The 18,198-nt window shown below is 39.8% G+C and overlaps 1 protein-coding gene across 5 annotated transcripts in view; it reads right to left on the bottom strand.

Moving 5' to 3' along the window:
- Positions 1-18,198, bottom strand: part of CDK6 (cyclin dependent kinase 6) — a 198,353-nt gene that overhangs the window by 142,793 nt on the left and 37,362 nt on the right. For all 5 annotated transcript variants that reach the window (XM_027822721.3, XM_043541202.1, XM_037890689.2 and 2 more), the window contains one exon: positions 9,415-9,550. In XM_027822721.3, coding sequence (XP_027678522.1) covers positions 9,415-9,550 — 136 coding nt within the window. The remainder of the gene's footprint in view (positions 1-9,414; positions 9,551-18,198) is intronic.

The following is an 18,198-nucleotide window of genomic DNA, read 5'->3' as shown; positions in this document are numbered from 1 at the left end:
CAGCCACAGTGTCGTACACCTCTTGGGATCTAATTGTTATCCCTATGACATTTCCCCGTCTTACACTTTAGGGCCTACAGCGAATATAACCACCTGCTCCAGACATACACTCTCTCTCTCTGATTCCCCCCAGGAACAGCTAGGGAGCCAAAGTTGCTGTTTCTGGCTGCTTTCACCATCTTTTGTTGTAGCTGGGGAGCATAACCTTTCTGCTTCTAGGCAGTTGGAATAGTGTCCTCCTAAATAATGGCCAATGGATCCCCCTTTCTCCTGCTCTTAGGTATTTACATTTTTGCTGGAAATATATTTTGGGGGATTTTTCATATTAATGGAAATAGCAAAAATAAAAATATATAGGGCTAGTTTAAAGTTCTACAATATCAAAATATGCAGGAAAAACACAGCCCTTACATTTTTATCTATGTTTTTCTTCAGATGCATGAAGCTAGATACAGCTGTTGCTGAAGAAACAGATACAGCTTAGTAAAAATCAGAGTTCCACTAAAATATCCTAATTAATTTTTTTTTCCTACTGGACACAATAATTTGTTTTTAGTGGCATCAAAACAATTTATGTCTCTAGTGCTAGACTAGATGCCTGAGGAAAATGATAATGGGTTGAGTTGAGTGAACAGTTTGTACTAAATAATTTGATGAATTTATAGTCTTTGACTGGTTGTGAATTGTCCACGATTGTCCTACAATTTTTGCAAATGCAATTGTTCTTCTAAGCTATTTGCTGTATAGTTGCAATGAATCATTTTTGGTTTATAGATTGTTTGCAAAAAGTTTATGGTGAGTATTTGATATTCAGAATTCAAGCTGCATTAGTTTTGGTTTAGTTCTGACTGGACATGTCACAGAGCGCTATTTCTGTTCCTTGATTTAACTTAACTCTCAGAACCAGGCAGCCAACGAGAATAAATATGTTTATGAGGATTTTTTAGGAGCCTGCTCCCTCATCACAATGTGCCATTCTGCCTACTCCTCCCATGCATCATCACTCCCTTTGGGGTGATGTGTGCCTTCAGGGGTACCTGGAGGGAGAAGTCCTTGATCTCCCTCAAGCAAAAGGACTACACCTGTGAATAGCACAAAAATTAAAGGGAGAGAGGGTGGGATGGCTCTTTGCATGACCTCCACACTGCATACCCATGTAAGGATCTGTCACAATCTGACTTAATTTACCAAAGACAGAGATAAGTATCTTGTAGCTTGTAAGAAAAGTTTAGAATACAGATACATAATTAGCATTCCCTTTCTCTCTCACATTGCATCACTCCAGAGCTTGCAGCGACTATCACTACAGTGATGTGCTAGCAATAAAAATCCCAGCTTCAGAAGTAATCTCTATCCAGTCACTGTAGCTTTTACCTATCTCTCAAAGGCATCCAGAATATTAAGAGCCAGAAGCTTTCTGGCATCACAGTGATAATTTACCGCTCCACTGAGGTAACAGAAATTAAATCATATTCTCTTAAATGCACCAAAATAAACATGCAAGTTAAATTAATGGGCCAATTCTTTTCTTATTTACACTAGTGTAAATCTGAAATAACTTCACTGAAATCAATGGCGCTATCCTGGATTTACATTCATTTAATGGAGAGCTGAATCTGATCTCCTATGTTTGCAATATTACAGTTTTACTATGCCTAAATCATAATTCTGTTTACTAGAAAGAGTGAGAGAGTGGGGAATAGTAACATTTCACTGTTTAAGGAGTCCTGAATAGTTTTAAGTCTGTGTGGACTTTAACCAAGGTAAACTTTAACCTTCATAATCAATGATATAACCAAAAATTATTTATGTATTTATTTTATTCTTTTTATTTGTAAGTTATACAAATAACTGTCTAGCTAAGGCGCTAAGTGCTTTTGACATGTGTTAAAAAGACAGTCATACAAATAAACCCCCACCATCCAACCACCCCCTTGGCAAGCTTTCCTCACCACCGAAAATGGAAAATCAAATCCATGACAATATCGCAAAGTGGAGCTAGTCATTATCCTTATGGGGCAGGTAAAGGCATTAAGAAAAAATGCTCATATAAATTAAAGATTGGTGTAAATTACTTTGGAGGAAGTGTGTGAGTTGTCCTGATATGCAAAAAACTGTCTTCTTTTCCTGACTACATGGAAACCCATCATTGCTGGTTTACCAGTGGAACCTTACCTCATCTCCTTCTATTCTATTCCATTCCATTCCATGGTTCTCATATCAGGTTCTCATATCATGTTTATCACTGTAGTATCGGAGCACCTTTCAGCAGTGCATTAAGCAACATAACTAACAGCTGTCACATGTTGTTTGTTCTCTCATCCTCTCCCCCAGGGGAGAAGCAAGTGCAGTGGAGTGTCTTGTTTTGGTAGATTGTTTTAAATTTAATTTTATTTCAAATATACACGCGGCTATTAGGGCTGTCAAGCGATTAAAAAAATTAATCGCAATTACATGCCAGATGTGCTAAAGATTCATATGTCCCTTCATGCTGCCACTTAATGGCCTCATGAATAATGACGGGTTCTGCTCGATAACAATTCAAAGCAGTGTGAATTGACGCATGTTCATTTTCATTATCTGAGTCAGATGCCACCAGCAGAACGTCGATTTTCTTTTCTGGTGGTTCGGGTTCTGTAGTTTCCACATCTGAATGTTGCTCTTTTAAGACTTCTGAAAGCATGCTCCAGACCTCATCCCTCTCGGATTTTGGACGGCACTCCAGATTCTTAAACCCTGGGTTGAGTGCTGTAGCTATTTTTAGAAATCTCACATTGGTACCTTTTTTGCGATTTGTCAAATCTGCTGTAAAAGTGTTCTTAAAATGAACATATACTGGGTCATCATCTGAGACTGCTATAATATGAAATGCAGGTAAAACAGAACAGGAGACATGTAATTCTCCCCCAAGGAGTTCAGTCACAAGTTTAATTAACACATTTTTTTAATGAGCATCATCACCATGGAGCATGTCCTTTGGAATGGTGGCCGAAGCATGAAGGGGAATGTTTATCATATCTGGCATGTAAATACTTGCAATGCCAGCTACAAAAGTCCCATGTGAATGTCTGTTATCACTTTCTGGTGACATTTCAAATAAGAAGCTGACAGCATTATCTCCTGTAAATGTAAAAAAACTTTTTTGTCTTACCAACTGGCTGAACAAGAAGTAGGACTGAGTGGACTTGCAGGCTCTAATGTTTTACATTGTTTTGTTTTTGAGTGCAGTTATGTAACAAAAAAAAATCTATGTTTGTAAATTGCACTTTCACAATAAAGAGATTGAACTATGGTACTTGTTTGAGGTGAACTGAAAAATACTGTTTCTTTTATCATTTTTACAATGCAAATATTTGTAATAAAAAATAATAATATAAAGTGAGCAGTCTACACTTTGTATTATGTGTTGTAATTGAAATTAATACATTTGAAAATGTAGAAAAATATCCAAAAGTATTTAATAAATTTCAATTGGTATTCTATTGTTTAACAGTGTGATTAAAAATGCGATTAATCATGATTAATTTTTTTAACTGTGATTAATTTTTTTGAACTAATCACGTGAGTTAACTGCAATTAATCGATAGCCCTAGTTGCTATGTTATTTATGTTACAGAAGGCAGGATCAAAGAAATGCTCCTTGCAATTAGAACAGAAGGAGGTAAGCTTTTCCATGGTCCTTAGTCCTTGACTACAACTGAGAATCCATTTGGATTATCTTTATTCCCATAATCTTGCTGAAGAAAGATGAGTTACAGTCCCCGATCCAATGCACCTTGAAATCAATAGAAATCCTCCCTCTGACTTCAAAAGGTGATGGGTCAAGCCCTTATAGACTTGTAGCTCTCTCCGGCCATCAGACCTTTATTTTGTGATTATTTGGTAGACATCTTTACACAACAACATTTACAATTTCACTTCCTTATATTTAAAGGCTCAAATTATTACTACAGTCAGGTTGCCTTCACTACTCATAAAAAAAATGTGAAGCACTCACGAACGACTTTAAATCACACTAGAGTGGGCACAGTGATTTAACATGATTGGAGTGCTTCACATTTTTATGAGCTCCTGCGTTTGGAAGTGATTAGGGTTCTGCACAAGCATGGATTAGGGCACCACAGGAAATAAGAGAATTTTTGTTTTCATTTTCTGAGTGTTTGAATTTGGAAATAATTAGGGTTCGGAGTATGTCCGCTCCATGGCACTTAAAAATGAAAAGGAGTACTTGTGGCACCTTAGAGACTAACCAATTTATTTGAGCATAAGCTTTCGTGAGCTACAGCTCACTTCATCCAATGAAGTGAGCTGTAGCTCACGAAAGCTTATGCTCAAATAAATTGGTTAGTCTCTAAGGTGCCACAAGTACTCCTTTTCTTTTTGCGAATACAGACTAACACGGCTGTTACTCTGAAACTTAAAAATGAATGGCAGGACTCTCCCAAAATAAAAAAATTAGACAATCCAAATTGCGGTAGTAACAGTACAAGTGCCTTAACGAAGAGGTAAGAGCAGGCCTTAGTTACAACAGTGATGGACACTATAGAGAAAGAGTCATTTTCCCCCAGCATAGCCAAAATTTGGCCATCAGTGTAAGGAGGGCAAGTTGTGGATTGGAGACCTCAGACTGTGCACAGCATCAGTGGCTCCAGAGGGGCCATCTGGGTGCGGCAAAGAAGTGGACATGGTTTTGCCTTCATGTTTGTAGGAACTGCTGCAGTATGGGGAAGAGCTGGCTACACCACCATTAAGGGGAACCTCTCCTGTATCCATCACCCAGAAAGCATGTTATTGACACCATAATGCCTCTAGAAGCTGCCATTTGTGTGGCATGCTTCCTTTTTCTCCATCTATCCAGCCAGCTTGCTGTTCTAGGAGGCATAACAGCCCTCATTTTAAAAGAATAAACTTTTCTATTTAAAGTAGTCCTCCAAAATAATAAACCACTTCAAATCATTTTATGTTGCCCTGTTATTTGCATGTATATATAACTATGACTCTCAATGCCTAAAAAGGTTTTGCTTCTTTTCCTCACTATAAAATATTAGCAGGACAATTTTAGAAATCCAACTAATCAAGCATTTATTTAGGTCGTACAACATGCACATTTGAATGGGCTCATTAATGCAGTGACACTTTTTAAGGAGTTTCTTTTAACAATGTTGTTAGATACAGGCCACACTGAAGATTTTTTTTTCTTCTTTTTACAGCAGTTTCATCATCACTGTGGTGTATTTATTCCTGGAATTTCTCACCTTGTTTTCAGTATCACGTGATTGTGCAACATCTGCTCCGCATCTCAAACATGATCTGAGTACATGTGTCTGTGGCAGAGAGCTAATGACTCACAGCAAAACTCAGAAAACTGGCTTGTTTTCTGAGAAGCTACATCTTCATCTTAATTTACTAAGAAGTGATACATTACTTGCTACTAACACAGACAGAGTGGAATTCACAGGGTACACAGAAAGGAGCAATGACTACATTCATTTTCAGGGATAAAGTGAATTTGTGGCACAGTGCTCTGGGATAAATTTTCAAAAGTGACTTAGGCACTTAGCAGGCTTTCAGTGAGATGTAAGCTCCTAAGTGCCTATGCCTATTTTGAAAATAAATGGGATTTAGACTCCTAGGCCTAGATCCTTAAAGGTATTTAGACACCAAACTCCCACTAAAATCAATGGGAATTAGGTGCATCAAAAACCTTTGTGATCTCTCACTCCGAACTCCTCGGCCCCACCCCCAGCCTGGAGCTCCCTCCTGCACTCCAAACCCCTCATCCCCGGCCCCACCCCAGAGCGCTCACCCTCATCTGGAGCCTGAACCCCCTCCCGAACCCCAAACCCCTGCCCTAGCCCGGTGAAAATGAGCAAGGGTAGGGGAGAGTGAGCAATGGAAGGAGGGAAGACGGAGTGAGCGGGGACAGAGCCTCAAAGAAGGGGAAGGGACCAGGCAATGGTGTTCAGTTTTCTGCAATCAGAAAGCTGGCAACCCTACCTGCGAACTCTTACTTGCATGAGCAAGCCTGAGTAACTTCAACTACACTAGCTGAGCATTGCTCATGTGAACAGAAGTAACAAGGTACAATTAAGTACAATTAAGAAAGTTGAGGTATGCCTGAACTGGCGCTGGAGGTGTAAATTCCTGCTTGAGGAGACATACTTGTGCTAGCTCTCATCGAACTAGCGTGCTAAAAACAGAAATGTAGCCACTGTGGCACAAGCAGGATCCTAACCAAGAGGCTAGGAATATACGGCAGCCACACTTCTATTCTTAGTGCACTAGCTTGATCACAGCTAGTGCAGTTATGTCTTCTTGAGCTGGAATTTATACCTCCAGGCTGAAGCATAGACTCCTCGGTTTCCTTCTCCCTGTGGCACATAAAGTTCATAAACCAACACATGTAAATGCTGAAATCAGGAAAAGGGATCATGTAAACAAAAAAGCCCTGGCTGGGGTGATTTAGTTAGGGATTGGTCCTGCTTTGAGCAGGGGGTTGGACTAGATGACCTCCTGAGGTCCCTTCCAACCCTGATATTCTATGATTCTATGAAACACTAGCTGGATTTTTTCCTTTATCCATTAAATTGGCTTTTGTAGACATCACAAGCCAAATTTTGCTCTGATTTACTCCACTGACTGCAATGAAATTTACATAGGCATAAGTGGGGAGAACTGAGCCTGTTCATTTTAAGATGGCTAGACTATTCTCCTTCACATGCTTTATAGAACCAAATTATCATGATTAAGGCTATGATTTAATCATGGGTATTTTAGTAAAAGTCATGGACAGGTCACGGGCAAGAAACAAAAAAATCATAGCCTGTGACCTGTCCATGTTGTCTACCATAAATACTCCTGATAGAATCTTTTTTTTGGGGGGTGGGGGGTGGGGGGGCGGCGCTGCTGGGAGGGGAGGAAGCCCGCAGCACCAGCAGCCATTGGGGAGCTCCAGGGGGCCAACAGCTGCTCTGGCCGCCACCGTGGGGGAAGCCCCGGGAGGCCAGCGGCTGCTCCAACTGCCCTGGACCGCTGCCGGGAGCCACCAAGCTGCAGCTCCTCCCACCGCCCCCGGGACCGCTGCTAAGGAGTTTCCTGGAGCCAGGTGCATCGGCCACTGCTCAGGCGATCCTGGGGGCCAGCTACTCAGGCAGTCCCGGGTGCCCGCAGCCTGAGGCTGCCAGAGCAGCAGCCATTGTGGCTGGGTCAGGGGCCGGGACCACTCCAGCAGTGGTTGGTGTGGCTGGCTGCAGAGCCACTCCAGCAGCAGCCGGTGTGGTTGTCCCCAGGGCCAGCTGCTTGGGCGACCCTGGGGTCAGCCACACTGGCCGCTACAGAAGTCACGGAGGTTGCAGGAAGTCACGGATTCCGTGACTTCCGCAACCTCTGTGACAAACACAGAGCCCTAATCATAATCCATCATCTGAATTGCAATGTCTGTGCAGAATCATATATTGGTCCATACACAACACCAATAATTGCCTGCACAAATACTTAATTCCCAAGCAGAATTTCATGTTTGCAGATGCAATCTTAGACCAGGTTTTGAAAAAATGGCACACAATGTTATAGACCAATATTCTTTTTTTCTGTTTGCCTCCGACTATTGCACGCATTAATCTATATATGTACTGAAAGAAATATGATTAAAAAACAAAGGTGAGATTTTTTTAAAATCCACTTAGGGTGTTGGGATGCTCAATTCCCATTAATGCTAATTAACTAATTACATTTTAATGAGGATTAAATGACCAAATCCTTTCAGCAGCCCTGAAAATCTCAGCGAAGAGTAGAACCCTAAAAACATTAGAACATGGCATCTTTGTAATATGCGAGTTACATTTCAATCCACTGCTGAGGCTGAATCCAGCTGTTCTCCTTTTTTTAATTTAACATTTATGCAAGAAGATTGCTTACAAAAATAAAACTACTGGAACTGCCTTAAGTTACACTTTTTGTGGCTTTGATAAGTAAAATGATCTGTCTCTGAAGTGTATGATTTCAGACCCAAAGGTAAAAAAAATCACTTAGGTTGCCAATGTTAACAAAAATTAGTGGAATAATAAAAAAAATTTAAGTGAATTTCCCCTTTCCCTCCCACTTTCTCCTCCACTGCTGCTTTATTTCCCTAGGAGTCCTGCCAGGTTAAGAAGACACAATACACCTCCAAAAATTACTAGTACAGTAGCAAGATAATCCTTCCTTGGAAGCAAAAGTTGTTTCTTATCACAGAAGAAAGCAAAACACTTATTAGGCATAACCATGAGGTAGGACATTTTAACATCAATCAATCCCCCTGCTTCTATTCCCCTTTTTGAATATTTTGATCAGGTTCAAACTGCAGTCCTCAATATGGAGCTTTACTATGGCACCCCCCAGCAGGAGGGGAAAAAAGTTATGGAGTTAATACATTTAAATTAGTATTTTCTAACTTGGGGAGAGGCCTTCCTAGGAAGGCAGCATATTAATGCACACAGGAAGGGAAAACTACATGACTCTGGATCCACTCTGACCATCTGCCTCACCACAAACATACTGCCATGCATAAGCCACTAGGGCAGCTCCTTGAAAGCCACCCACCATCCATTCCTGTTCCTACAGTGGTTTGCAATGCAGCTGGCCATGGAAGTAATTCACATGTATAGGGTAGCAATATGCCAACCTAAGCTTTGCTCAGTGACACTGAGCTCAGCTGCAAGAACACAAGGGTCTCAGGTATACAGAATCATCAATGAATGCCCTCTATCTTGAGAGAGCTGTATGTAGCTTTCTAGTAAGTGCAGGCAGAAAAGAGAATAAATTAAAAAAAGAAAAAGAAAAAAACCCAAGGAAAAGAATAAAAAATGAATAAAAAATAAAGAAAAAACCATAAAAGAAAAAAGGAATAGGAGAGTAGGACTTGTTATAATAGATCACATGAGTGGTCCATCTAATCTAGTGTTCTGTCTCTGACACTGGCCATTAACTGGTGCTTCAGAGGATGGTTCAAGTAACCCTGAAGTGGACAGTTAAGGAATAACCTTCCACTGGGGAAGGCTGCTGGGAACCACTACTGTAAGTGAAGGTATTTGATGACTTCCAATGATAAATTCAGATCTGGGAGGATTAAAAGGAAACAGTGGGATGAGGTGGGGTGACATGGGGTAGGGGAGGAACATAAAATCCAAATCAAAGGAAAACAAGTATGAACATTTCCATAATAAAAGTTTTACCAGTTACTGAACCACAGATCAGTGCACTAGAACTCAGGTCCTAAGTAGGTGATTACTCAGCTTTTACTCAGCCCTCACTCATGCAAACTCCCATTGAAGCAAAAGGTAGCTTGCCTGAATAAGATCCTTATGATTAAGCCCTTTGTCTTTACATAGTAATATTTCCTAAAATTATGAAGGGAAACAAATCCTTCTTCGATACCTTTATAGTTTCCATAGGCACTCCAGGCTCCGGAACTTTATCCAAGTAAGTGGTCAAGTCTTGATCGACATGTTCAAACACTAGTGTTAGTTTGGTCTCTCTGTCTGTTCGTGACACTGTGCATACATCAAATAACCTGAGAGGAGAAAAAGGAAAGAGGAGATAAGTTGATGGAAACCAGCGAAGCAGTACCTTGCAGCTCATAAAATGTGAAGTGAAGAAAGAACTTTCCAAAGCAGGAACAGTCTGTGAACTCTTGATGATTCGAGTGATGATCAATTATTTGTGACATCACATTCAAATTTCATGTTTGGATTCTGAAATCACAAGTATTATGACTTCACAGCACGATCAAAGAGTGGTTGTTAGGTGAGGAGATGATCAATTCTGATCAAGGCACAACTACAGTTAACAGAATACAGAAAATGATTTGATTTTGTATTCATGTTCTCTGCCTACTGCCACATTTGCTCCCCTTTCATTCTTCTTTAAGAGGAAATAAGTATACAGTGACTTTTTCAAGAACCAAAGAAGCTGATTGCTTTTATACACCTTTTAATTTCTTCTCACACCTCTCCAACGTACTCCAACGTACACATTACAATGATTTGTCACTCAGTTTAGAATCGCATTCTCCTTCTCCTCTGATCTACAGAAACAGTATTTTTGCACTGATCAATCTAGTAAATTGCTAAAAGCAGGAGAGAGAGTCAGGAAATTGAGTTTATAAAAAACTTTTATATTCAAAATACAGCTGCTAAGATATTCTTCTTCTCTCATCATTCTGAGCACTTTACTCTCTTACTTAAATCCCTCTGCTTTCTTACCCTCTTTCAGAGCATCGGGTTCAAAGTTTCTTCCCCTCATTTTCAAAGCTCTTCACAGCTCTCACCCTTCCTACTTGTCTACTCCTGTTTCTTACTGATACACCTCCCAGCTCCTCTAGCCAGTGATCTATGACCGCCTGTTTCCCACACACATTTCTATGCCTCCTTATATGCGTCTCCTTCTGAATGGAATGCCCTCCTCTAAATGATATGGAGGGTCACTGCTTTCTCTTCTGTCAAACCCTTCCTCAGGGCCCTCTTCTGCCACAATCCCCTGAGGAAATCATCTAATTACTGATGGCTTTCAAATGAGATGGGGTTATCTGACACAATCTTTTTAAATGATTTTTTAAAAATTACAAGTGTTATTTAAAAATTATAGACTTAATTGCCTTCCTGTGTGAAACGTGAAACAAAATCAATCAATATATTTATCAATTGATAGTAGATTTTTTTTTCTAAAATACCTGTAACTGCTATTCTTGAGAAGAAGAATATGTAGTTTGATAGACACTATTTTGAAATTAGTGGTGACAAAATATTTTGGGTCAAAGTTACGACTGTAGTGATAAAATATGCATTTATTTTATACCCAATAAGAATAACGTGCTTGTTTATTGTAGGGACGGTGTAGGATTAATGGGGTCCTTAATTAATAATTTCCTTATTCTTAGACTCAGAACTAAACTCCTGATATGCTGGTTCCACAGTAATGCCTAGTGCACTAGGTCAGAGGTTCTCAAACTGGGGGGGGGGGGGTGCACCCCCTAGAAGTCACAGAAGGTCTGGGGTGTGTGAGGCGCTTTAGCAAAAAAAGCTGGGAGCCTCTGGGTTGCCAGAGAGTGGTGGCTGCTGGCCAGGTGCCCAGGTGGAGGGATGTAAACTACCCCAGACACAAAGAAGCGGGGTGTGATCACACAAGTTTGAGAACCACTGCACTAGGCCATAGTGCCTCCCTCCTAGTCATTGAAGTTATGCCATCTGAAAAATATGGGTAATAAAAATGCTTTGCACTTATTTAGTGTTTTTTCATCTGTATATCTCAAAATATTTTATAAAGGTGGTTAAGCATTATCTCCATTTTACAGCTGGCCTAAGTTCAAAGATTTGAACCAAATTTAAGAGAGTAAGTGTGCTCTATTGGATGCTCTTATGGGTCTACCACTTCAGGGTTCTGGACCCAGCTTTAATAAATATTGCCTATACAATCTCTGGCTAGTCACTTAAACTTGGCTTCTTAGTTATTCCATTTTGAAAATGGATGTCTTAGGCCAAAGACACATTTTGATGAAGAATAATTGTAACACAACCAAGAGTTTCATTTCCTTTCACTTCTGAAAAGTAGTCCTGGCTAGTTCACAGATAAACATTGAAAATTCTCTCCGTAATGCCCTTTATACCCCCTAACAGCTTTAACAACAAAAGATCATGTCTCATTTTCAAATATTGGCAATTTCTTAAATTATTATTGTGCTTGAAAACTGCCTATTGCATGAGTCAGTGTAAAACTCTGTTTCACATTTTGTAGCATATTAGGGTTTTGTTGGGAAATCAAAGGACACAAAGAAACATCAGAGGTTTTGTAACAATTTCTCCTCCTTTTTTGGTTTCAAGAAGTTCCTACTCCATTTAAGCAAAATGTTCAGAAAACCTTCTAATTAGCAATAAGACTTAAACCTAAAAATGAGCAAAAGGCTTCTTTACTGGAGTTGCAAGGAGAATTAAAATTGGCTTTATAATGGGACCGTGGAGCTTATCCACTCTCCATAACCAAACTTACATGTGAAGAACTGACATTACTGTCTTGGTTCTACAGCTCTAATAATCCAGGCCTCCACCCCTGGAGCTCAAGGACCTTTTCTGCTAGCAGTTCATTACAGAAATATCGTTACATGCTTTCTAAGCTCACTAGCCAATAGAGGGAACATATTCTCTCACAAATATTTATGGTCAAATCCTCAGCTAGTGTAAATCAATAGAGCTCAGCTGACATCAATGGAACAACACCAGTTTATAGCAGCTGAGGATCTGGCCCCTTGTGCCCAATTCTGTTCTAACTATAAACAATGGCAAAAAACCTCTTTTGACATCCATCAGATCAGAATTGTGCCCCAAAAGACCCACAACAAAAAAACCTTAATAACTGCTAAAAAACCACCTATTTACATTAAATACAGGAGTTTCCAAGGAGATTGAACTGTCTGATAAATTTGAAGGAATTTGTGGTTCGGAGATGGAAGAAGACAAAGAAACAGGGAAAAGTTAATATTTTAAATCGGGGTGATTTTTACATGACCTGCAATTTAAACATCATTTTGATTAATTTTCTTTACAGAAACATTCTACTTTGTTTTCACAACAAATATGGCAGTTTTTAGATCAGAGTATTTTTGGAGCCAAACTTATATGGGCTGCAGAATAGAAGCTTGGTGCAATTTTAACAGAGAGAGACTCCGCCTCTCCATAAGAAACTTATTTTGACCTAATTAATCATATAAACAAACATTCATCAGATGAACATGAGAACATATATTTATGGGGCTGATATTGTCTATAACAGCAAAAACTCTGGAACATAGATTCATAGAATATCAGAGTTGGAAGGGACCTCAGGAGGTCATTTAGTCCATCCCCCTGCTCAAAGCAGGACCAATCCCCAATTTTGCCCCAGAACCCCCTAAATGGCCCCCTCAAGGACTGAACTCACAACCTTGGGTTTAGCAGGCCAATGCTCAAACCACTGAGCTAGCCCTCCTCCCCAAATATTAGTCTCTTTATAATTCCCTTAATGGGACAACATAAAGAAGATGGATGCCTCAGTATAGAAAATAAGTTTTGTGAAAAGTCACTAACCGTTCTGAAAAGCAAAATTCCCTGGTATTTGGCTGGAGGTTAATAATCTGTAATATATTTATATGAATCAATGTGGAATGTAGCCGGACTGCCTATAACCCCAACACATGCAAACAGAGAGGAGCCAGACAGGTCTGAACATCTGAACATAAACACTGGAAAATATTTCCAACTGTATGATTCCTTTGTGTTTGCTTAAATTTACTTAAAAAAAATTAAAACACCTTTTTTTGCCAGGTATTTAATATATTGGCAAAACTGCCCTTTCAACCATTGAAGGGTTGTAATTCAGTTTATTTGGTTTTTTTAAAACAAGATTTCACTGTGTCAGATGTAGAAGCAATGTATATTACTACAAGCTTCCTTTACAGGGAAATCAAATACCAATACTCTGTTTAATTTTTACCAATTGTACTTAATTTGATCCTGGTATTCTAAATGCATGTTAATAGGTACTCTGCTAAGTTTAAGAACTGTAAGAATGTTTGTCTATTAATCACTGAATGGAGTAGTAATAATGCTAATATCTTGCACTTCTATGCCACCTTTCATCTAAGGATCTCAAAGTGCTTTACACTTAATTAAAAAAGCGTCAAATCCCACCCCACCTCATCTGAAGACAGTAATTATCTCTGCAAACTATAAATGCTCCTAAATAGATAATTTTAAGCAGAGCTTGTTTAAGCCTTTGATAAAAAAATAATATCTAGCATTGCCTGTGTTAATTACCCCTGGAAGAAGATAGCTAGCATGAGGTACACCCTCTTGCTTAATAGCTCCCCTATTGATGGGATAACCTCATTACAAATTATACCCTTCTATATTCACTGTGAGAAAAGCATCCTTATGTGATTCCATAACGGTTGCCTTCTATGGTTAGGATTAACTCTGCCATCTAAACTGTAATTCTTTCAGGCCATTTCCTGCTTATTTTTTCCTATTTGACGGGTTATACAGCATCTCTGGCACAGGCTACAGCATACAGCCTTTTATTTAGAAGGTTACATTGTGTCCATAGACCTCAGTGGAGTAAATCCAGATAAATTAATACAGGATATCCATACTGAATACTTTGTAAACACAAACCCTGTCTTTCTATTGTACTTATAAAAGAAACCTTTGCATTATTTGCAATGCCTAAATCTAAGATCCGCTACAGGAAGTCCTGCAAGTATTTAACAAGAAGTTTGGCTGGAAACGGTTGAAGGGCTGATGTGCAGATCTGAATTAGAACACTATGAAATACTAGATGCCTACTGCAGACTTGCTTTTCAATGGAGCCAACTTTTAGAGTTAACAGTACCACATAGGAAAGATTTATCAGCTATGAACACACATAGAGCTCTATTTTCACTTTTTATATTACGTGAATATTTTCTGTATCACTACACAGAAACATATTTGTCTTTTTCCCAGCGGTATTTTGCACTGAGAATTTAGAAAATTAGAGAATATATAGTTCTGCAGCCTCTTCTACCACAGATTCCATACACTACAGGGTGAAGGGAAACTCTCATACTCCCTTTTTACCATTTTACCACAAGATCCAATTTTGCAACTGTAATCTTAATTCGTCTTTATTCTGCAACCTATACGTATGAACTGTAAATCGTCTTAAAAAGGAGAATACCTACTCTGTCATTTCAGCTGAAAACTGCTGCTTCTGCTCTGACTGGCGCAAATATGGTCGCTGCTGCTGGATTTACTTTTTGCCTTCGCTATTGTGGGTCAAGCCGTACAATGCTGGGAAAGTGTAACCAACATTTTCTCACGAGCACCAAGAACTACTGGTGATGGAGGGATACTTCAGTCAGAATCACCCGCATGCATCTAGGGCACGGGTGAGGAAACCTGCCCCTGAAAACTTTAAAATCCTTAAACGCACAATCAGTTCTCCTGGCTCCTGTCAGGCATATACTGAAGTACAAGTGGTGAACTACCTAAAGCATCGCCAAAAGGAAGATGCAAACACAGAGTCTTGTGGCAAAAGCATTTGAGGGACTATTTATATTATACATATTGCAGTAGTGCTTAGAAGCCTCACTCATTGCGCTACACGCTGTCCAAACACAGAACAATAAGAAAAGTTCCTGCTCCAAAGAGTATGCAATCTAACATCATGGAATTATTCTCATTATTTGGAAAGAATAGCTACAGGGACACTTCATTCTTAGCTTATATATGGTAAAGAAAGAAATGTGGAGCCATTAATACATAAGTGAGAGAAACATTTCAGAAGAGGGAGGGGAGGTAAATAGTGGTGAATGCATTTTGGAGACTTCACAAATCTGGATTAAGTCACAAACGGAAAGAGTATGATGGTCTCAACCTAGCTCCCACAGATATTTGTCCACATGGAAAAAAACCCCTGTGCAATTTATGTATGATTGGCATTGTTTGCACAGGACCACCACAAGACTGGAATACCAAGATTATTACAATGCATGATTGAGGTTTATTGACAAATATGTGTGAGGAAGCCTGAATAGCTTCTGCTTTCACTACATTAGCTCAAGCTAGTTCTAGGTGTCTCTAAAACCTGGTATCTAACCAAGATGAATAAAAATATGAGAGTCAGGCACCCACTGATCCCAACTGTCAGCAGAAGCCTTAGATCTCCTCTTCTTCTGTAATATGGTAGCTAGTAAGTTTGCACAAGCTTACTCTTAACCAACAATAACCCCTTTGTACCACAAAAGTATTTTAATATATACTTTTAAATAACCAATTTTCTTTATACCTCTGTGATCAAAAGCTGCATTTTAATATAAGCCACGTTTTCTTTCTTTTTTTAAATATAATATGATTCTGCTAACAGACATCAGCCTCCTCTTGGAATCAGATACAACAAGCTTATTGTAGTAAAGGACCTTATGCCTGAAGAAGAGTACTATATAGCTGGACAGGAGAATTAGAGCACTGTGCAGTGCAAAAGCCAAGCCCAACAGAGCAAACAAGCATGCGAGTGAACAGAAGTGAAGCAGAAGCATCATACTCATATGTTTTAGAGTCCTTTCTCCTTTCCCACTACATGCTGCTTTGTCTCTGTATTTGATGTTCACTTTCCTTAGTAAATGGTAACCAACTCCTCCATACCTTTGAATCATTTTATGTCTCAGAAGGTTTGGTATCCTTGTCCAAAGTAACTAAGTATACAGCGATGGGGCGAATACACAAACAGAGGAAGGGAAGCCCCAAATGTACAGTCTCCCACATCTCATCTTTGTTATAAAAATTTCTAAAGCACCTGAGTGACCACAGAAGTCTATCTCCAATTTTCAAAAGTAATGTAGCCACTTAGGTCCAGACTTTTAAAAGTATTTAGGTGTTTGTGCACTCAGCATTGCAACGCCTAACTGATTTAGGAGTCATCCTCAATATAGGCACTTGAGCCTACATCCAATTGACTGTCAATGGGAGTTTAGTGGCTAAGTGTTAAATCCCTTTTGAAAATGAAACATACGAATTGCTGTGCTGAACGTAACAGTGCCTAAATACCTTTAAAAATTTGGGCCTTAAGACCCCAAGTCACATTGCAAATCAAATGGACTTAAGCACCTAAGTGCCTAAGTCACTTTTGAAAATGGGACTTAGGTGCTTTTGGAAATTTTACCCTCTGCTGCTCCCCCTAACACTTGCATTGTGGAGAAGACTGAGGAAGGAATGATCTCCTTTCTCACCACTCATTCATAAGAGTCTTGTAGCTCTTCCAGGTGTGGATCACAAAAGAATGGAATAACACACCATCAAATATAATAAATTGACCTATATGTGGCAGGTCCAAATGTTATACAGATTCATGTAAGTGACTAAGCAAGTTTTCAACCCTCATTCATTAGCTGTTGTACTGAGATCAGAAACAGCTGCTATGCAGAAGTCACTGCATGGCACAAGTGAGGCAGTGGAACCTCCTATTCCTATAGCTGCACTCCAAGAGGACTTGGACAACATTCTTTCTTGCAGATCGCTTAATAGTGAGGGTTAAGAGAAGAATGAGGATATTAAGATGACCAGGTGATCACTTATCTGCAAGCTGAACTTATGCTATTATTTTTTCTAGAGTCTCTCCTTTTCTTACTTGGAAAAATTATTTAAAATGCTTACTTTTTTACAAAAGATGTTTTTGTTCTTTAAAAGCGTGTGTTGTGTGTGTGTGTGTGTGAGAGAGAGAGAGAGAGAAACCGGTGCTCTTGAAAGTGAAGTAAATAGTACTGGCTAAAGTCCAATAAAGTGCAGGCAGATGAGGCAAGCTTTCAACACACATCTCTGCCTTCAGTCCTGACCTGCAACACCCCTGTTTTGGGCCTCTCTTGAGCAAAGACTGCCCACGGTGCCAAATTGCATGGTGGTTTTATGTTGTAGACAAATGTCTGGTAGGGACTAAGATGAAACCACCAAACTAATTTTCACTTGAAACATAAGCCAAGATTTGTGCCCAAGAGATGAAAAGGCTAGTGCATTAATTCACTATGCCAACCAGTCCCCTAAAAGGTTCAGCCGTTAGAGTTTAACTTCAAAGAAAAAGTGTTTGACAAGATGGTCTCTTCACCTCTCATTTACTGCACAATGCTGTCTTTTCTAGACCTGCTGCTGCTTGTTCACCTTCCCAGAGGATTGTTTCTAAGGGACCAACAGAAGAGATGAGTGTTGTAGGACCTCAAGACTGCAAACTGTTGTCATAATAGGCCAGGCCCTCAATTTAGGGAGGCATTATAGCATTTATCAGTTCTTCAGAATACAGGTCTCCTTTGACAGCCAGTTATCAACTTCATCTCATCTGGAATTATTTTAAGCCAAACGGCTTTTATTCAGGAGCCACTCAGTCATACACTGAGTTAGCAAGAATACCACCAAGGTCTAAGGAAAACAATACATGGAGGTCGGTATCATCTGTCGGCTGATAGTACTGTAACTCAGGGGTGGCCAACCTGTGGCTCCGGAGTCACATGCGGCTCTTCAGAAGTTAATATGCGGCTCCTTGTATCGGCACCGACTCCGGGGCTGGAGCTACATGTGCCAACTTTCCAATGTGTTGGGCGGTGCTCACTGCTCAACCCCTGGCTCTGCCACAGGCCCTGTCCCCACTCCACCCCTTCCCGCACCC

This window comes from Chelonia mydas, chromosome 2 (assembly GCF_015237465.2).
Source record: "Chelonia mydas isolate rCheMyd1 chromosome 2, rCheMyd1.pri.v2, whole genome shotgun sequence".
NCBI lineage: Eukaryota > Metazoa > Chordata > Testudines > Cheloniidae > Chelonia > Chelonia mydas.
Note: the sequence above shows the minus strand (reverse complement) of the source record. Positions and strands in the feature narration are given on the sequence as shown.